We start from the raw sequence: 23,108 nt of genomic DNA, 5'->3' as shown, positions 1-23,108 counted from the left end.
CCATGTGCAAATCCATCATATGGATTCACGATTGCACTTTTACGTTTAGCAGTAGATCTTCGGAGTTGGTCAAACATTGCATGGCTGCTGAAATAAATAAACGTAGTATTGTTTAATTAGTTCTTTAGGATGCAAGTTTATAATATGACTGTGGCAATAAAAGATTTAAAAATTAAGAAACAAATATTGAAAAAAAGGATCCTCTCAATATTGTTTCATATAATGCTATTCAATGAAACTACAGTGTTAAATATATATCGTTATTTATTGCTAGACATAATCCAAAGATGCTCACAATATTGGCAGCAGAATTCCATCCTGAAATCAAAAAGAAGCTATCTAAGAATCATGACTTTTTATCATTTGTTTGAAACTAGGTCCAACTAAATATCAGTACTTTATTTGTATTTTTAGTGTTTCTGTTACTTGATTTTCTTGTTTAAATAAGATCTGGTGAGTTTAACATGTATAGAATGGTTAAGGCGACGAAGAGGTTGGGGAGCCCGTAAACATGTTTTACTCCGCAATATTTTGTTTATACTGTCTGAAGTTAAGTGTCTGTAATGCCGTGAATATCGTATGTAGCTGTGTATCATATTTTGCTATTCATTTTGGACAGAAATTAGGCTGATGGTTTTCTAATTGGAAGTCCTATACATTGAATTTTGTCACAGCCTTTTAAATCTTGCATAGAAATATGGTTTTGCTCATTATTGAATGTTGAAGGCCTCTTGATGACAAATAGCTGTTAACATCTACGTCATAACTATCAGGTGGATAGTAATATCATTGGCAATCATATTACAACTACTTATAACATATTACTACATTGTATGTGCGTTCTTATGTCCTTTTGTGTTTCAAATGGAACGATTTTTGTTAATTTTGTTAGTTACTCTTCATTATACACAACAAGAATTACATAACTGAACCATGTCGAACATGAACTAAACAATGACACGAATGAACCAAACCATGACACAGATATTTCAGTAATTTTGAATTGATTGCAAAAGTAGTTTTTTTTTCAGAATAATTGACCGCAGTGTTATATCACGCAGATATATGTGATGTAACAGACTGTAAGAAAATAACTTTTTTTATGCAGGATAAACCAATAAGCAAGTTTTAAATTTTGACATACGCAAGCTTTGTTCTGTGTTAAATCATTAACTATATGATACAACTTGTGATGTACTAGTATATTTACTTTATACAAAGGTACTTACCAGCTTGAATTAATGATCAGAAGTTCTGTTTACAAAATATCCCAATGTTTACTTTTTTGCATTGATTGTTATCAAAAAGACTTAACACCGTCATGTCAAACTTATCCAAACTATGACAAAATCACTGTACTAAACGCTCATCGATATGACGACCTTACTACCCGTGGTAATGAATGTTCATAATATACAGATAAGCGCTAAATATTTTCATGTGAACTTTTGATACCATTTCTGAAATTTTTCAGTCATTAAATTTTTTACAAAATTCATTGATTACAAGAAAAAAAGAAGATTTGGTATAATTGCCATGTTGAGCCAACTCTCCACAAGAGACCAATTATAATATGACACAGATATTAACAACTATAGGTTACCGTACGACCTTCAACAACGAGCAAAGCCCATACCGCATACTCAGCTTTAAAAGGCCCCGAACTGACAATGTAAAACATTCAAACCAGGAAACTAGCGACCTTATTAATGTACAAAAAAAAAAGGAACGAAAAACAAATATGTAACACATAAACAAACAACAACCACTGAATTACAGGCTCCTTACTTGAATGTGCACAACATACTTAACTAAATGTACTATGTTCATATTGAAATTGATAGAGAACCAAAAAATGGGAATATTGGAAATAAAGGAGGAGGGATAAAAAAAGAAGCATTTTCCTGTCCCCAATAACCTATGACTTATGATACTTTTGCTGAAATTCTCCAGTCGTTCAATATTTTACAAAATTCTTCTCACAACACTTTACATACTTTAAACTACGCTCTGAATGCCCACGATTTCGCGGGTGTGTTCTAGTAGACATAAATAAAAAGTGAGAGGAAATGAATGGATCGAATATTTTACGAATGAATCTGATATTTTACGAATGGAAAACGATAAAGGAAATAAAACAATAACAAAACTTTAAATTGTTCGATAATATAAAGCGAGAAAAAGCACACGTTGAATATTTTCACTCTTAGAGATAAAGGAGAAAGATAAAAGGTTACAACTTTAAGATGGGAGTTTTAAGGTCTAGGATGAAAATATTGCCCTGCATTTTTTAGTTGTAATCTCTGTCCTGCCTTTTAATTTTGCACTCTATTCGGTTCTACCTTATTTTATACGACCGCACACATTTTGTTGAGTTCGTATAATGCTATGATGTTGTCGTTGTCGTCTGCGTCGTCGTCCGAAAAAAATGGGTTTCCGGACAATAACTTTAGTTTAAGAGAATAGATCTCTAGTAAATTTTACAGGAAGGTCAATACCACAAAAGGAAGGTTGGGTTGATTTTGGGGACCAGGTACTAACAGTTTATGAATAAGGGACCAAAAAAGGGTCACAAACAAGCATTTTTATAGTTTCGGGACAATAACTTGTGTGTAAGTGTATGAATCTCTCTGACCTTGCACCACAACGTTCCTTATTACAAAGGAAAGGCTGGGATTAAGTTTGGGGGAAATTGCCAAAAAAACATGCAGGAATCGGGGACAAACAAGGGACCAAAACAAGATTTTTTTTAGTTTCCAGACAATCACTTGTGTTTAAGTGTATGGATCTCTCTGAAATTGTACCACAAGGACCCATACTACAAAGAGAAGGCTGGGATTGAGTTTGGGGTAATTGCAACAAGGGTGAGGGAGTCCCCAATTTTTTTAAGGGGTAAATTTTTATCTTTTTTCAAAAAATATTTCAAATTTTAAATTTGTTGAATAGTTCCAATACAAAATCTTCAAATGTACAGTATGGCGAAAAGATTTTAAAGAATTTTGACCACATCTTTTTTGTGTCAGAAACCTATATTATGTCAAAATATTGATCACACTCAAAATTCAGACAGTATCAAGCATGAATATTTTGTCCAAATATGCCCCAACTGTTCAGAGTTTTGACCTCTGCGGTCATATTCGGATGAACTCATCGACGAATTTTATAATTAGTCTATCCTGGCATTTTTTTTTACATAAATTGACATCCTGCCTTTTTTGTCAAGTTGCTCATCCTGCCTTTTTCAAATTTCATCACCATAAAAATCAAATGGTACATGTAGCTCCCTAATAGATAAGAACAAGTAAAACTACAGTAAGCCTATACGTGTTTCCAAGAACTCCAAATAAAGACGATGTCGTACTAAATAAGTTGTCTTAACATAAATTTCACCAAATATGACGAGTTTGTTGCTCTAATACAAATAATGACTATTACATCGCATTTGTTCATAAAAACCGTTTTGAGTCCATGTCTTTTTAATGAATTATTGATGTGTTTAAATGTTAATTTGCATCTATTAACTTTGTAGTCAACCAAAGCCATAATTGAAATTATTTAACCAGTGCATATCTGAAGGCATTTTTTTTAATTGAAAACTAGGCATTTGCACGTTCTTCCAGATGAAATAAATTAAGATAAAATAAATGGCAGCCATTAAAAACTTCGATAACTCTTATTTTTCACGATTTTGAGCCTTTCTCAAGAGGAGATGTTGGTCCGAGTTCACTTAACGAAAACAACAAGATGCATGAGCTCGTTAAACATTGTTTGTTGAATGCATTTGATGACGATTCTAGTCCTTTGCATCTAGGCCGGTTGTTCAACTTGAACGGTAAAGATCATAGCAACAACACTTTGTGGGGTTCATGGGTTGCATTTTGCAAGATCAAATTACATTTTCCAATGACAGGCCAACCCTCCAAAATTTATCCCATTACACCCATATTATGGAACCTATATATTGTAATAATTGTTAATTTGTTTGTGTCCTGACCATGCGTAAAATGCGTTTGCTATTAGACAATAAGAAAACAACCCACCAATCAATAATAATGCACGTGCGTCAGCAATAATCAATTAAGTCATATCCGTCCTATTTTCTAAGTTTTAAAATGTTTAAGAAACCGAGCTTCCTATTTAGATGCTGGCATTCTCAAACTGAATGGCTACTCTTATCGTGCAGCAATTATGTTCACATGGCTTCAACGTAGCTTCGGCATTTTATGTATGCTTGAACACAGTGAATTAAAACATAACTTCTGTGAACAATCTGAATGCCAAATATTTTAGTTAACTTTTAAAATTTGGATACTAAATCCAAACTTTTCACAAAGGAAATGCATCAACTAATCTCGATATTGAATAAAGTGTCAGCCGTTGAAGACTATTTTATTTATTTATTTTCAGACTATTTAACATTACTATGGATATTGACGCTAGTTAATTGTCTGGAACATGGAGGAGGGGAGTCAGAAGATGTGGAGAGACTTCTGATAATAGAACCACTGAATCAAAATCCATATACTGTTGAGATAGATGGGGAAATTCGAATAAAATGTGTTGCTTCTGGCTTTTTAGAAGAGATTAAGGTAAGCTTTTAAGTATAGATATACCAACACTCAACATCCTCTTTCAAAATTCCCAATCTAGAAAGCTTTTAATTTTTTTATATAAGGTTCATGTAAACCTTTTGCTGAAATAACTATGTTTGCTCCTCAAAATACTATGAGATCAAAAAAGTCACTTTACTTAACTACATGGAGACAAACGATGCAAAATGCTTCATGTCGGAAATTTTCAAAAAAAATAGTCGAAACAAAATTTGTCCGCTTCATATTGAATTGTTGTCTGACAAGAAGCAGTTTCTCTTCACTCTCTGATGTCGCCCCTTCGTGTTTTTGTGATCCATGTTCTCTAATTTATTTTTAGTATTCAGTGTTGGTGGTCTACTGTTTGTAGTTATGTGTCTTATCTGTACCCGGGTTTGTCTTTTTTTTATTTATTGTCCTACTTTATGACTATAGTTTAAGTGTTGATTTTCATTTGTAAATTTAGTAATTTTGTTTTAAACTCGAGTTTTCTTATACTGAAGCACATTTTGTCTAATAAAAAGAAGTACATTAAATTGTAAGAACGGTTGTGTTGTGGCAATGTTGCATATCTACCGATATTCTGATGTCCACACATTCTGCGAGAAAATATTTTTAGAAGATGACATGTGTTAAATTAAAGTGAGACCACCAATCTCGCAGAATCAAATCATTTGAAAAAAACCAATTATATTGCCATATGACCTTTTATATTGATGGGTTAAACTTGCATTTAGTCGTGTTCATACCTTTTATCAGAAAATAAAGGAATATGGAGTAAACGTGCACGGGACTTAATCGCACACAAAGTCAATAAATAGAAAAAAATTACAAATTATCAATGGTCAGGGCTTTTATTTCAGTTCTTCATCTTGATAGTCGCTGAAGGGTCTTCAACAATGAAAAAATCTTTAATACCATAATACAAGGTTTAATATTAAAATCGAGTTTAAAATGTCATTTACATAGTCGGATTACATATAACTGGGACGGCTGATTCCAATAACATATGGTTTCTATACATTTTTTTTTAGATAAGTGAGATAATTTGTTACTTCCAGTATAAAAATGTAACTTCCGGTTTCATTTGATAGTTATCTTGAATCTTATCTTGACACTGATTACAAAAATATATGGTTCTATATATACTTTTACTTTTAAAAAGTATGAAAAAACTTCTTCCGGTTTTCAAGGTCATACGGCTTGCAACTTAATGCACAGGTCCCATAGCCTTATCAAGCATAATACATAGTTAGTGAAAGCATAGGTCAAAATCTAGAACGTCAAATTTACCTATGAACTTGATCTTATTTTCAAGGTCACAAACCAAGGACTTCAAATCAAAAGACCCTAGATCTTTAGTATACATGGTTAAAGAGTTATGTTACTATACGCATACTTCTAAATACAAGGGGGGCTAAAACTCCCATTTAATGTTTACGCACCCTTTCAACCAAAATGTATGTGTTAGGACATGTCGCAACTAACATTTAAGTTAGAATTATGAAAATAAGCCCAAATCAAACTTTGGAACACGAACTTCACCTTTGACCTTGACCTAATTTTCTTCTTTTTGGACCAAGGACCTCCATTACAAAGGTCTCTATCACTTATGGTTTACAAGTTACAATTACATTTTTCTTGTGACGAAAGAAGAAAATAATAATGATAATCAGAAGAAAAAAAACAATAGGTCTTTCCACAGAAAAGTGGAAAGATCCAATTATACATGTAGGTCACTGTAGAGCATGAAGGTTTTTTTTTAAAATATAAATAAGAATTTAGACATGCTAGAAGGGGGATCCTTCGTTTCTGTTTTCCTTTATATTTAGTTCATTTTTGTCTGTTTCGTAATTGATAGCCCGTAAGTCTTTATTTTTCATAATTAAGCACCTTATTATTCTGTTGGTTTTTTTTGTCTAACTTTTCTCTATTCTTTTGTATTTTCTGCAGTATTGATCCACTATTATCTATATTATTCTGTCAATCTCACTAACAGTGTATGTAAAGTGCGGATTCTAAAATATCATTTTTACTGTATATGCCATAAATGTCTAATGTAGAATGATAAATAAACAGACGAACTTTTTAAAATTTTTTAAGAAAGTGAAGAAAATTAATTAAAATGTATATGTTCAGAAATACATAATACTAATAAAACAAAGTAAGAGATGCGAGCGGGGATTTATCGCGCCTAAAGCCATCCAGCTGTGAAATATATACCAAAATAGGTGAATATTTAGAACATTTCACGAACAGATCGTGCAGGTGCTTTATAACTAACAGGTGAGATGTTGTTGCAGTAAAAAATATTCATTTTAATACAATTATTAAAGTTGTATAACGTAGAATATGTTTTGTCATTCAGTTTCTTCATATTTAACTAAATTCCACTATGATGATTTCGTAATGCTAGTCATGTTTACTGTCGAATAATGATACTATTCTTTCATTTTCACTGTGGAGCGAATCATTAGTATTGTATATGCGGTGCATTTTCACAGTATAATTATTTTTTTTATCTATTACATCTATAGTACTAAAATTACGAGGTCGAATTTGTCAGCCGTCATCACGTAAAAACGACGAATCAAAGAATTCAACTTTATATATAACTTATATAGTACAAAGGTGTAGATTAAAAATTACATCACTCCAAGTCCTTTTGTTTTCCACGTAATTAATATTTCCAATAATTAAGAAGTTCCGGGTCGAGTCCGATACCGATACCAATAGTATATTCACCTGTTCCTGTTACCTATTACCTTATCTGTACGTTCCGCATCTGACAGGCGCACCAACAAATGGTGTATTCAGGATTAATATGCTATATACACGGGTCATTATCACAGGGTTGACACTATTAAATTGTCAAATTATTACCTATTGTAAATCTGGACTAAAAATAAGGCGTATAGGTACAGTTTTCAATTTGTTAGCGGGCATGACGTAAAACAGCGAATCAAAGAATTCAACTACATTAACTAATATAGGACAATGCTGTTGATTAAAAAATTCTCCATTCCAGGACCTTTTGTTTTCAAAATAATTAATATTACCAAAAATTGATAAGTTCCAGTTCGACGGGTTCAAACAGAAAGATTTGAAAGCAGAGAAAACTGTGTATCTTATAATCGGCATGACTTTATCAGATGACAATACTAATACTAAAATAAGGCTTGCGCGTAGTTGTATACTTTAATTCAGTCACGGACCCGCGATATCACGGGTGTGTTCTAGTATTGTTTAAAAATGTCAATCTTATTTACAAAGTTTGTATACACAATTATACAAACAAAGCAAGCAAGCCAACCAAAATTTTGCTTTACATGCATTAAGAAATTAGCTGTAAGGCCTTAATTTAGCCGACTTGCTCAAACAATAGATAAAGTAAGAGAAAGATTTGATAAAATTTAACTTACAGAGCAAAGTTTGGTTTTACAACACTCTAATAAATTCAATAGAAATAACATTTATTTCAAATGTAAATCCATTTAGTTTCTTATAAAGCGTATAGGGATCTTTATCCTTATTTTTTCTATCCATTTCCATGACACTTCACCACTTATTACGTACATCTTGATAAAGATTGCACCTTTGTTTTCCCGTTTAAAAGGTTTTACACTGGAGCCCTTTATAACTTGCTGTTCGGTGTGAGCCAAGACTCCATGTTGAAGACCATATTTTGACGTATAATGGTCTACTTTTATAAATTGTGACTCGGATGGAGAGTTGTCTCATTGTCACATACGACATCTATATATGGCTCAAAAACGAAACGAGACGGGATAAAAATGGATAAAAAAATTCTACGCTACTTTTTTAATATATTTATAATGGGCTTAATATGAGTCAAAATAGAGTAAAATAGTGGCTCGCATTTGGGTATAAGCGTCGAGCCGGATTGCCGTTTTTTTGCAAGCGTGACAGGTGAAAGTCAAATGATTGTGTAGTGAAAAACGAGAAAAGAAGTCTAGCGGGACACGGATAATTACAAAAAAATAGAACTGCATAGTATATAAGCGGGATACGGGAATCTGACAAAACAATAAGCGGAATACGGGAATCTGCCAAAACAATAAGCGCGATCCGGGATCAGAACCCCCCAATGAGACCCCAGACCATATTTTTGGTCCCTTTTTCAATTTTGTGGGGTCCAAATTTATAGACAAAAGTCTTTTAATATAGATATTTGGAATTCGTTGACATGCTGAATCTAACCGTGTATCTAGTTTGGGGATTTTTTGCCTAGTTACTGAAATAGCCCACATAGAGTCCCAAAGGGTCTAAAATCAACAAAAATGAATTGTAGCATGCATTTCGTGTACAATAACCCAAATGTGCATGGTTTTACCTATGCGGTAGTATCCATTCGCGGATCTATAATTTTTCATAAGTAGGGGCCCAATGACTGCCTAAGGGGGCCCGCTGCTGTCACGCTCCAGTGATTCCCTATATAAGTTAAAATCAAGGAGAAACGTAATCTGAAGAATACAATATGACATTTTGAGAATCGCTTTTGTTACAAGTTTGAAAAGCTACATATTTGATGAAGAATGAATGAGGAGTTTGTATTTCAATTTGAAAATACATGTATCATAAATCCTAAAGTCATCAACTAATTTTTTTTTCATTTGTTGCAAGTGCATTTATCACATAATTCTACAATAAAAATTCCCCGCATCTTTGAAAATTCTACATTACAGAAATAATGACTGCACTAACAGTGATAATTCATCGCATCTATAGTTAAAATCGATCGCTTTCAATAATCGATATGCTATATTATGATGCTTTTATAACACTTATTTGAACTTTAATGCTATGTTTGTATATTATAAAGATATATCACAATGAAAATATGTTAAAACTCAACTTAAAATCCTTTAACTTGATATTTTCAAAAAGTAAACAAATACAGTTTTCCCATGATCCTTTATTCTACAATAGACATACCCGCATATAACAGTAAAGATGAACTAGCTGGATTCGCACTTTATATACACTGACTAAGACCCAGATAAATGATTAAAATGTATCATATTCAGTGGTGTAGGTAGGCAATTTTTTAGTATAAGCCCGAACCTTTTATATATAGGGATCTAGTGGCTGCAACATTTCCCAAAATGTCCGTGACTGTGGTCGTCTACGCGGGTTCCATAGGGCTCAGTCTTTATCAAGAAAGAGATTTCATCTTTGAAAAACTCTTAAATAGCAACATACTTAGAACAAGCATTTATTTATTTCTTATCTTTAATGTACTCATTGTGTTGATTTTTAATCTAACATTTAATAGTCAAATTACTATAATTGTAAATTTTCCTTTTGTTTTGTTTTCATTTTTCTCTGGCACTCTTCAACGTTGTTTATATACCACAAATCGTTTGCTCTGTACATGTATGTAATGACGTTTTGGATTTCAATGCAAGTAAACTGTTAAAAAAGAATTAAATAACCCACAGCTTACTATACAGGAAAAGGTTAATACACATATTGTTGATGAACTCTGGCTAGAATTCAAAACAAAACCAGATCAGGGTGAGGGTTTGGATCCCGCTAACATGTTTAACCCGGCCACAATATTTATGTATGTGCCAGTCCCAAGTCAGGAGCCTGTAAATCAGTGGTTGTCGTTTGTTTATATGTTACATATTTGTTTTTCGTTCGTTTTCTTTTATATATATAAATAAGACCGTTAGTTTTCTCGTTTAAATTGTTTTACATTGTCATATCGGGGCCTTTTATAGCTGACTTTGCTCATTGGTGAAGGCCGTACGGTGACCTATATTTGTTAATGTCTGTGTCATTTTGGTCTCTTGCGGACAGTTGTCTCATTGGCAGTCATACCACATCTTCTTTTTTTATATATATAAATGAACTACTAGTATTCCACACAAAAAGATAACCACAAAAAATAAAACCCCATGGGTTACAGCTGAAACAAGAAAATTAATGAAAACTAGAGACTATGACAATATGAGAAACAAATATAAGTAAATTAAACATCAAGTACACACACAACTAAGACAATCATACTGGCAATACATTAAAAATATTGTAACACGAAAACCAGATGAAAACAAATTTTCAAACATGAAACGGTCATATATTAAAAGAAAAAAACTGACTACAGTGGAATAACATCACTAAAGCAAAATGGTAAACTTGTAAAAAACACAAAATAGAAATCTAATGCACTCAACAGGCAATTTTAATCAGTTTTCTCAGAACCACACAAAATCACTGCTACTGAATTTGAAAACATTTAGTACATGCCACAGAAAACAGCCTACCCTACCATGCAAAACCTATACATAACCATCCAAGGTGTCTCCAAACGACTTTTAAATTTAAACCCAAAAAAGCAAGTGGACCAGACGAACTTAAACCACACCTCCTTAGCATAGGGAGTTAGCACATGAAACACCTAAACTGTGCCTCATATATCAGAAATCATTAGACACTGGCGAAGTCTCCACTAACTGGCGTACTGCCCATGTCTCCCCAGTTTTCAAGAAAGGGTCCAAATATAGTCCAGATGTGTTGCAAAATCATAGAGCATATTGTAGTTAACGCAATCATGACTCGCGGAGACAACCATAACATCATATATCTCCAGAATAACATCCCCCGGTATCCCCTTTCGAAAAAATAGATCTTGTGAAACTCAGCTTTCTGAATTTAAAGATGATGTCACTAAAACAGATGACTTTTTTTGGTACTTATAGTGGACTTCTCTAAAGCTTTTCATGAAGACAATCATAACTTATCAACCAACAAACTAAAATACTAATGGATACAGGGGAAAACAAATGCATGGATACAGGGCTTTTTATCATGTCGTACAAAAACAGTAATCCCAGGCGATGTCACTTTGAAGTATAGAGTGCCTCAAGTATCTGTTCCGGGCGGCCCAAATCTGTTTCTTTTTATATTAATGTTATACCAGTTGGGTTAAATTCCACCATACGCCTATTTGCAGACGACACCATTGCTTATCTGGTGATACAATTTAACAGCGGTTGAAGAAAAGATCTAATTAAAAAACACACACCAGGCTCAAGCTAGCAGCTACTCGCTAGCAGCCACTTCGCTAGCAGCCAGTTTTCAAATATGTCTATAAACCTAAAAGTTGCATAAGATTCAAACGTACTTTAAATGTTTTTATTAATCATATAATCACAAAATAATCTGTTTTTATACATGAGTGAGCAGCCGAAGACACTATTTAATGTTGTTTTTTTCAAATTAACATGTAATTTCCTGTTTATTATTTTATTCGCTTTTCATATACCAAACAGCGTACTGCGCGCGTGTATGAAGAATAGTAAATAGCTATGAACTTATGTAAATGCTGGCAAAATTGTTGTTACATGACATCGACTTTTACATAAGAAATTAATTTTGTGATATTGTAAGAATAGCTTTCCATAGTCTCGGCATCCTGTCAAGTAGTTCCTAAAAAGTATCAATAGTTTTGCATTACAAGAATAGAAAATTGCACTGGTGCTTTGCTATTTTTTCGTCAGAAAAATTTGTTTTGACAAAAGATTCTACTTCTGAACAAGCGGAATGCGCTCACAGTGGATTATACGAAAGGTTTATTTGTTGTACATAATGTATGGTGTGCACGGAAAATATAAATTAGCAATTTATAAAAGAAACCTACCTTTGGGCCTATGGTGAAATTTTCCCGACTGGACTTTTTGACCCATTGGACCTAAGTTCGGAACTTTGGTGAAGACAAACTATGAGTTGTCCCACCTTGACCTTTTGGCCCATTGGACCCTAGCCCATAACCTACCATTTCCACCTAGTGGCTAAAAAAATATTGCCGTAGGGAATTTTTTACACTCTTTTAAAAATTGGGGTAAGGCATTTTTTAAGAATCTAAATTTGGACCCATGGCGAGGACAAACCATGAGTTGTCCCACCTGGACCTTTTGACCCTTACCTATCATTTGCACCTAGTGGGTAAAAAAGAATTGCCGTAGGGAATTTTTGACAGACTTGAAAATTAGGGGTAGGCATATTTAACCCTTAAGACCCAAGTTCGGACCTATGATGAAGACAAACTATGAGTTGTCCCACCTGTACCTTTTGGCCCATTGGACCCTAGCCCATAACCTACCATTTCCACCTAGTGGCTAAAAAAATATTGCCGTAGGGAATTTTTTACACTCTTTTAAAAATTGGGGTAAGGCATTTTTTAAGAATCTAAATTTGGACCCATGGCGAGGACAAACCATGAGTTGTCCCACCTGGACCTTTTGACCCTTACCTATCATTTGCACCTAGTGGGTAAAAAAGAATTGCCGTAGGGAATTTTTGACAGACTTGAAAATTAGGGGTAGGCATATTTAACCCTTAAGACCCAAGTTCGGACCTATGATGAAGACAAACTATGAGTTGTCCCACCTGTACCTTTTGGCCCATTGGACCCTAGCCCATAACCTACCATTTCCACCTAGTGGCTAAAAAAATATTGCCGTAGGGAATTTTTTACACTCTTTTAAAAATTGGGGTAAGGCATTTTTTAAGAATCTAAATTTGGACCCATGGCGAGGACAAACCATGAGTTGTCCCACCTGGACCTTTTGACCCTTACCTATCATTTGCACCTAGTGGTTAAAAAAGAATTGCCGTAGGGAATTTTTGACAGACTTGAAAATTAGGGGTAGGCATATTTAACCCTTAAGACCCAAGTTCGGACCTATGGTGAAGACAAACTATGAGTTGTCCCACCTGGACCTTTTGGCCCATTGGACCCTAGCCCATTACCTTCCATTTCCACCTAGTGGCTAAAAAAGAATTGCCGTAGGGAATTATTTGCACTCTTTTAAAAATTGGGGTAAGGCATTTGTTTAAAATCTAAATTTGGACCCATGGTAAGGACAAACCATGAGTTATCCCTACTGGACCTTTTGACCCATTGGACCTTAGACCCTTACCTATCATTTGCCCCTAGTGGGTAAAAAAGCATTGCCGTAGGGAATTTTTTACAGACTTTTGAAAATTAGGGGTAGGCATGTTTAACCCTTAAGACCTAAGTTCGGACCTATGGTGAAGATTAACTATGAGTTGTTCCACCTGGACCTTTTGGCCCATTGGACCCTAGCCCATTACCTACCATTTCCACCTAGTGGCTAAAAAAGTATTGCCGTAGGGTTTTTTTTACACTCTTTTAAAAATTGGGGTTAGGCATTTTTTAAAAATCTAACTTTGGACCCATGGTGAGGACAAACCATGAGTTGTCACACCTGGAACTTGTGACCCATTGGACCTTAGACCCTTACCTATCATTTGCACCTAGTGGGTAAAAAAGTATTGCCGTAGGGAATTTTTGACACTCTTTTAAAAATTGGGGTAAAAAGGCATTTTTAAAAAAATCTAACTTTGGACCCATTGTGAAAACACACCATGAGATGTCCCTCCTGGGCCTTATTTGCCCATTTTACAATAGATCATTACCTATCATTTGCTTCTAGTGAGTAAAAAAAGTATTGCCGTGGGGAATTTTGGCAGCTTTTAAAAGATATGGGGTAGGCTTTTTAGTCCACCGTCTGGGCAAGGATACTAATGGAACTTTGCAAATTGAAAGCTATGGTATAAAAAAATCCAGGCGCACTTGGTATGATTACCACGAATTAGACGGACGGTAGGAGTGACGGTGTTAAGATATGATTTTTAGGACCGAAAAAATAGTGTCTAATAAATTGAATTAGGGATGGTGGTTGGGGCAACCTAAATTGATCTTTTTTTATTGTTGGGATGAAGACATGGATCCAACAGCGGACATGGAGTAAGTTGTTGAAAATGTCAAAGCCCTGAGAGGTATTACAAAAATGAACCACCTTTGATGGTACTCCATGTTTGGGAAAGATCAGTTGGTTGAGTTGATTGTAACAGAAGAAACCAACCTTAAATATCAGCGTCGTCTGAAATCCAAGACGAGGAAGACGATAATCACCCAGGCAAAAAAACTTGGGTTGAAAGGTATTAGTAGGCTGTCGATAGTGCATCCGCCAACGAAAGCCTTGAAAGAGGCATTTACTACCTGGAAGATGACCCCCATTATTGCTATGGATGTGCAGACTTTCCTTGACGTCTCTCAGATGTCACCGGAGGAACTTAAAATAAATTGGACATTGAAAGGAGCAAAATTCAATGTGGTGCTACACTGTACCTTTGTGAATATTAATCCAACAGGTAATGCAGATGATAAGAACGAGGGATACTTTCACTCGAGATTTTCACCGAGGCCACGATCTTAGCTGAAACCCTTGATTAGATGGACAAAAAGATCGGAGTAAAGATTGCCCAGTAAACCTCTGAAAAATGTGGCTGAACATTGAAAGCAATTGTAAAACTTCAAGTCAATATTAACAAACACCGGCCGCTGGGAGGGTCACAGTACTTTGAAAGAAGGCTGTAAACAATATAAAAAAAACCTGATGAGGATTGTTGTGGGCCATACTTTCGGCCTTGCACCATGACGAGGTAGACCCAAAACATACAGACATGATAACACAGTACCACCGTGGCAGGAAGAGCTCAATCTGGAAAAAAATGTAGTTCTCGGTCAGCCTTAAGAGTATTGGTAAGTTCAAGAAGGTCAATTCAACCCTGACAGTCAATGTATTATGAATTAACGACAATGAAGTTTACCCGCTGTGCAGATCAGACGTGAGCGAACAGCGGGAGAGAGACATCAACTTGCTTCTGATAAAAAAAAAGTCTTTGCTGGTGTTGAGCCAGACTTCGGACCACAAATTTGAGACCCATCTGTGCTACAGGTGCGCCAGTTCACATTAAAGAAGTCCTGGAGACCCACAAAGAGTGTTGCGTCAACCACAAGGCGGTTAAGATCAAGCTGCCCAAGCTAATTAAGAAAGGGACCTACCAGACCTTTGACAACACTCACTTGATAGGAGTCCCTTTCGTGGTGTTCGCGGAATTTTAGTGTTTAACCGAGAAGGTTGAAACCAGGATTGATAAACCACATACGAAAGCCTACCAAACGCACATGCCTTCGTGTTTCTGCTACCACATCAAGTGCTTTGACGACAACGTGTAAACCAAGGCACCAGTTCTGTATATCATGCAAAAGCCGGGAGAAGATGTGGCACATGTCTTTGTTGAATGCATTGAGAAAGAAAATCAAGGCCATTACACCTGAAACTATCTTATGAAGCATATGGTCTTGACGAAAGAGAAAAAGAAAGCCACCAGGAGGCCACGCAACGCTGGTTGTGTGATTGTTCGCTTGGTGAGGACATGATGAGGGATTACTGCCACTTTACCGAAAATACAGGGGCGCAGCACATAACCTGAAGTACAAAAGTCAAAGTGTATACCTGTATCTTTCACAATCTGGTTGGGTATGATAGTTATCTGTTCATTAAGAACCTGGGATCGACATCGGGGCAGCTCACATGGTCCGAGACCACAATTAATTCGTAGTGCATTTCTTTTAGAACATACATGAAAATTAAATAAATCCCACCTGCGCTTTCTCAATGAAATTTTTACAGTTTGTTGTATTACTTTTGGGACAAATTATATCAAAATTATAGAAAACTTCATCGCCTCTAACTCAAAATATGGACAATTTTGTGTTTAGGGTGTCTTGAAATCTTTTGACAGCTTCCGAAGTGCTAATTTTTAACCTTTTTCAGCTGGACCAAATCACTACTTTCATCTAAAATTCTGGACCCAAATTTTTTTACAGTGTAATTTCACCTCCCTACAGTGCAAAGGTAAGTCACCCTACTCGTTGATCGATGTGGTCAACCCCTTATCACCACCACGACACCCGAGTGATATCGAAAATTTTTCTTCGACCAAAGGAGCGACTAACTAAGCCCCGGAAACTCGACCAAACCTCATTGTGTTCGACGACTTGATGCTTAGCAAATGAATACTACTACGTGAGTGATCGCCACAATATTGATTGTTTTTAATTGTGACAGAACTACTTCAACTGCCCCGCCAGTCTATCCGGGAGAATGCTAATGTCCAATGCTTCTTCTAGCATGATGCTAAGAATTTCGAACAAATCTAACGAGATCACTGCAACAATCTCACCAAGGAATAGTTTGGCATTCAGTGTAAACATTGCTGGTCAACCATCGATATTAAAAGCACCAAGGCAAATGGAAAAAATCGATGCAATTTTTTACGAAGTTTTATAGGTATAGTATCAATAATGAATTGTTACAAAGATAACCCCTCGGAGTACAAGGATTCAGAGTTCCTAGAGTATTCATTGTCAGAAATTGAAAAGGAACTGGAGCTAGAGTTCGATCCCCAGTCTAAGAAATACGAATGGCCCTGCAAATGTAAATTTGAGTCGGTCCCGGGCAAGGTATGAAGAGTGTGTTACAAGTGTGGTTGGATTGTGTTTCATTATTTATGTCCCGATAGGGATGAAAGTCTGTTGAATTGGCTATAACCATAATGGAAGATCCCAACGCCCACAACAACCCAAATGCCCGCCAAGACTTTTTTCGGTCATCAGTGCAATCACCGATGCAAACCGCGTAAAGACGTATGTCTCAGACACAGGAATCTTCAGAAGATGGGCATTCGACCCACGCTTGAACCATTGAATATAATCGATCGACCTGGGTCGATTTGGCATTCGAACCAACACTATTCGAGGCAATCGAAGGCGTTCACACCAACGCTTAGGTGCGCTCGAATGCGTTCTTTCAAACTCTTGAAGGCGTTCGAAGCCGTTCACACCAACGCCTAGGGGCGTTTGTTCCAACGCTCCCGTCCCAAAGCAGCGGGAGGCATTCTCAAAGGAGTTGCATGTTACTAAGCGGAGCATTCAATCATGTAACATGCAGCACCGCCTTGACAGGATTGGACCTTTCCAAAGTGTTTAAGCCTGAGGTAAGGCTCAGCGGAAAGCAGTTTAAAAAAATCACCAAAACAATTGAAGATTTATCTCCAGTTGTGCCAGCCCTCCCTTCTCCAACGCCCGAGTTTGCCGACCCTCTATCCATTGCACCACCTAAAGTCACCGTCCTACGCCTCGAACACAGCAGTAGTTGCAGCTCAGTATAACTTCTTCCGCCGACCACAACCTTGGATTGCGATCTGAAAACGATGGGCTGCCAGTCGTGTTTCTTCCTGCCAACTTCAAGCAGCTTTTCGATCGCTTGGAACTGTGTGCTGCAGCTTACCAATCAGTAAATAATGGTGTGCGCAACGAAATTGTGTCGATTATTGATGCTATGAAAAAGGGTAGACATATCAGCATTGATGAATATAAGGCGCTTCATTGTAGCATCCTATAAATAAATGTTGCAAATAAAAAAAGGTTACGCACGAAAGTACGACTATGGTGGTAGAGGACTGTTTGACACAGTAGCCTTGAAAGGTGTTGAAAAAGGGGCATCCTAAACCGTCGACCATGTAGTTGGTAAAGTGGTATAAACCATCTACCACCTTTTCCAATGTGCCTTTGTGAAGGAAAAGAGAAAAAAGCCACATAATAAACACAAGGTATGTCTGATCAGAGAGAGAATAAGGCTCAGGAGGTAGAAATCTTTAGTTGCCGGTACCCAGAATCTAAATCATTCATTTATTTATAGGAGCATACCGAGGGGGGTGTCTTTGAAGGTGCTGGTAGCACCTAATATCAGACCGGCTTCGTCGTTGAATTGCTGACCACATTCACGCCTCAAGTAAAGTCCATCACCATAGGTGATCCGGGCGTTTGAGGGTTTGAGGTAGAGATTGTTACCACTGGGATTCACTGTGCAAATAAACTCACCATAAGTACCAGAATTGAAATATCTTAAAATTTCAAACGCATCCACCAAGTTTCAGGTAAAATCATGATTCCAATACCTTGTTGACGGGTACACCACCCAAAGCAATCAAGTCTCCAATACCCAAGGCAGATAGAATGGTTTTAGATACCATGTGGAATGCCCTCATTGCCAACCCTACGAACATGGGTAGGTATCCACCTACTTTCGCATGTTTTCTTTATCTGCGTTGTACTCAGCTCCAAATTTATAACACCAGTAACTTTTTGAAGAAGTTTGATAATCTTTTGAACCTGCCGTGAGGTGAACCACATCAGGTTTGCATGGGACAAACAAATGGAGACTTGACAGCCCAGTGTAGTTTATTTACTTGACCTTTCAAACCATTATCGTGATAAGTTATTTATTTATTCCCTTAGAAGACGAAAATGGATAGTGAGGTGTTCGCCGCGGAGTTTGGTCGGGTCACCATCCTGATCGGTGAGATAAGTGCACATGCGATTGATGGTTTTCATGGTCACTGGTGAGTACACCAGTCTTTAGGGGGTTCTTCATACCAGGATCTACACCGGGAAAGAAACTGCAGATGGTGGATAAGTGCTTTTCATTAACTTAGCTCCCATAGATAATACGGCTATTTGCCAGCTGGATGCTGACGATGTTGATGATACTAACAATGTGTTCCCCTTCTGTATAGCCCTATCGTCATGAAAATTTGCCGTTCTAATCTTAAGACGGTGTTGCGGCTATTTGTTTAGTTGAAATCTACTTCGTGGTGCCTGGCGAGAGTAAGTGTTGCTCTTAGGGTTTCCCGATTTATTTGCATCGATAATGATTTTGGCTTTGTGTTTGTTGAGCCGCTGCTGTCGCTGTATTTCATCATTGATGTCATAGGAACCTGTGTGAATGTTGGGGATGGAGTATACGTAGTAGGTTTCATGATTTACCAATGACATCTCATAATCCTTTCCAATTTTTAGTGGATTGAAGCGGGTATGAATTTGGCTATGGTTTCCGGATACTATGAGGCCATAATAAATAATAGGTGTGTTTGCCCAAACGCTACCTACCCAGAAAAAAGCTGCCTACTCAAATTCTTTTATTGTCCTGATTTGAAGAAGTTTTTTATAATCAAATAGGCATGAAGACTAATAAACATCTGATACTTCAATTTCTTTTTTTTGAAAATGCCTACTTACCTACCGACTGTCTCAAGCTTTGGGTAGGGTTTGGGCATACCAAAATATTTTTAAGTGTGGCCTGAACGAGAACCCCTGCTTTAGATCGGTTTTACTTACGAATGGATGTTCCGCAATCGACAGTAATCGCACACGGCGGCGTCATGGATGTTATCCACACTTTTGTCGGTTTGGAAGGCAGCGATTGTATATCTAGGGTTTTAAGAACCACTTGTGGCAGATACTCTTTTAAAAATAGGGGTAAGGCATTTTTTTTTAAATCTAAAAATCTAAAGGCATGTTTGATCCTTAAGACCTAAGTTCGTACCTATGGTGAAGACAAACTATGAATTGTCCCACCTGGACATTTTGGCCCATTGGACCCTAGCCCATTACCAACCATTTTCACCTAGTGGCTAAAAAAGGGTTGCCGTAGGTAATTTTTTACACTCTTTTAAAATTTGGGGTAAGGCATTTTTTTTAAATCTAACTTTGGACCCATGGTGAGGGCAAACCATGAGTTGTCCCACCTGGACCTTTTGACCCATTGGACCCAAGACCCTTACCTATCATTTGCTCTTAGTGGGTAAAGAAAATCTCAAGGTCTCAACCAGCTGTGGTGCAAGGATTCATTTTCCGAGGCTGAGACCGAAAACATAGGGTTCACAGCACGTCATGGTAAAATTATCCCCAAACCTGCCAACAAATGAGCTTTTTCATTCAACATATTTTCGGCTTTTCAGACGACTACGACAAGATCGTATAGTATTAAAGCATGCATTGTCACTAGTGCGCGTGATTCAGACGCCGATGCCATGCACTGAGCCAAAAAATATTCTGAGTCAGATCTCTATGTTCGTTCTTCACGCCACCCCATCAGACGAAAACAAGATGCGGCTGTACAAAACCATACAAAGTAAAAGTAAAATCGACTGTGGATTTCACATGAGGCAGTGTGATTCTATCGCCGTTCCCAAAAAAAAAACAAAATTCAACTGGCGCCTATCTGCCACAAGTGGTACTTAAAAGGCTAGATATACAATCGTTGCCATCCAAACCGACAAAAGTGTGGATAGCACCCATGACGCCGCCGTGTGCGATCACTGTCGATTGCGGAACATCCATATTACTGTCAACGCTGAACGCTACCCAGCCGTCGTATTTAATGCCGGTTTCACCCAAAATAGGGTTTCCAGAGTGTTTAAGGAGGATGCAGACATCAGAAAGAAACTCTACAACATGGTCACCCTCCTCAGTAACGGCGGCAATACCTCTGATTTCACAGGCTTATAGCCGGTGTTTGTCATATATGCAAGTCATCAGTCCGAGCGGCTGAAAGAATCCACGGTTGACATCAAGATACGAGCCGAATTCGATCGCAATGTGTCCGCCAACACCGAAACATTTGCACTTGGAATCTCCGACAGAGCTCTTTACTTCGAATCTGACGAACACAAGATGAACGTCGTGTTTGAAGCCTGCAAATAAATGAACAACATTATTTTGCAGCAATTCGTAAGTAAAACCGATCTAAAAGCAGGGGTTCTCGCTCAGGCCACACGTAAAAATATTTTGGTTTGCCCAAACCCTACCCAAAGCTGGAGACAGTCGGTAGGTAGGTAGGCATTTTTCTTTTTTTTCAAAAAAAAAGAAATTGAAGTATCAGATGTTTATTAGTCTTCATGCCTATTTGATTAAAAAAAAAATCTTCAAATCAGGACAATTAAAGAATTTGAGTAGGCAGTTTTTTTCTGGGTAGGTAGCGTTTGGGCAAACAAACCTATTGTTTTATTATGGCCTCATATATATAGTATCCGGGAACCATAGCCAAATTCATTCCCGCTTCAATCCACTAAAAATTGGAAAGGATTATGAGATGTCATTGGTAAATCATGTAACCTACTTCGTATACTCCATCCCGAACATTCACACAGGTTCCTATGACATCAATGATGAAATACAGCGACAGCTGCGGCTCAACAAACACAAAGCCACAATCATTATCGATGCAAATCGGGAAACCCTAAGAGCAACACTAACTCTCGCCAGGCACCACGAAGTAGATTTCAACTTAACAAATAGCCGCAACACCGTCTTGGGATTAGAACGGCAAATTTACATCACGACAGGGCTATACAGAAGGGGAACACATTGTTAGTATCATCAACATCATCAGCATCCAGCTGGCAAATAGCCGTATTATCTATGGGAGCTAAGTTAATGGAAAGCAGTTATCCACAATCTGCAGTTTCTTACCCGGTGTCGATCCCGGTATGAAGAACCCCCTAAAGACTGGTGTACTCACCAGTGACCCTGAAAACCATCAATCGCATGTGCACTTATCTCACCAATAAGGATGGTGACCCCATCAAACTCCACGGCGAACACCTCACTATCCATTTTCGTCTTCTAAGGGAATAAATAAATAACTTATCAAGATAATGGTTTGAAAGGTCAAGTAAATAAACTACACTGGGCTGTCAAGAAAGGTTGTCAAGTCTCCATTTGTTTGTCCCATGCAAACCTGATGTGGTTCACCTCTCGGCAGGTTCAAACGATTATCAAACTTCTTCAAAAAGTTACTGGTGTTATTAATCTGGAGCTGAGTACAACGCAGATAAAGAAAACATGCAAAAAGTAGGTGGATACCTACCCATGTTCGTAGGGTTGGCAATGAGGGCATTTCACATGTTATCTAAAACCATTCTATCTGCCTTGGGTATTGGAGACTTGATTGCTTTGGATGGTGTACCCGTCAACAAGGTATTGGGATCATGATTTTACCTGAAACTTGGTGGATGCGTTTGAAATTTTAAGATATTTCAATTCTGGTATTTATGGTGAGTTTATTTGCACAGTGAATCCAAGTGGTAACGATCTCTACCTCAAACCCTCAAACGCCCGGATCACCTATGGTGATGGACTTTACTTGAGGCGTGCATGTGGTCAGCAATTCAACGACGAAGCCGGTCTGATATTAGGTGGTACCAGCACCTTCAAAGACACCCCTCCTCGGTATGCTCCTATACATAAATGAATGATTTAGATTCTGGGTACCGGCAACTAAAGATTTCTACCTCCTGAGCCTTATTCTCTCTCTGATCAGACATACCTTGTGTTTATTATGTGGCTTTTTTCTCTTTTCCTTCACAAAGGCACATTGGTAAGTAATAATTCAAGGTCAAATTAGCCAAATGCTCAGGTGTAAATGATAGGTGATGGTCTAAGGTACAATGGGTCAAAAGGCGTAGGTGGGACAACTCATGGTTTGTCCTCACCATGGTCCAAAGTTAGATTTAAAAAAAAATGCCTTACCCCAATTTTTAAAAGAGTGTAAAAAAACTCCCTTCGGCAAAACTTATTTAGCCACTAGGTGGAAATGGTAGGTAATGGGCTAGGGTCCAATGGGCCAAAAGGTCCAGGTTGGACAACTCATAGTTTGTATTCACCATAGGTCCGAACTTAGGTCTTAAGGGTCAAACATGCCTACCCCTAATTTTCGAAAGTCTGTCAAAAATTCCCTACGGCAATATTTTTTTTACCCACTAGGTGCAAAT

At 37.1% G+C, this 23,108-nt stretch overlaps 1 protein-coding gene across 1 annotated transcript in view; it reads left to right on the top strand.

Moving 5' to 3' along the window:
- Positions 1–23,108, top strand: part of LOC134721351 (fibroblast growth factor receptor 2-like) — a 250,008-nt gene that overhangs the window by 2,741 nt on the left and 224,159 nt on the right. Inside the window, exon 2 of the mRNA XM_063584292.1 lies at positions 4,408–4,589. Within this exon, the coding sequence (XP_063440362.1) occupies positions 4,408–4,589 (182 nt within the window). The remainder of the gene's footprint in view (positions 1–4,407; positions 4,590–23,108) is intronic.

The sequence above is a fragment of the Mytilus trossulus genome, chromosome 6 (genome assembly GCF_036588685.1).
Source record: "Mytilus trossulus isolate FHL-02 chromosome 6, PNRI_Mtr1.1.1.hap1, whole genome shotgun sequence".
NCBI lineage: Eukaryota > Metazoa > Mollusca > Bivalvia > Mytilida > Mytilidae > Mytilus > Mytilus trossulus.
Note: the sequence above shows the minus strand (reverse complement) of the source record. Positions and strands in the feature narration are given on the sequence as shown.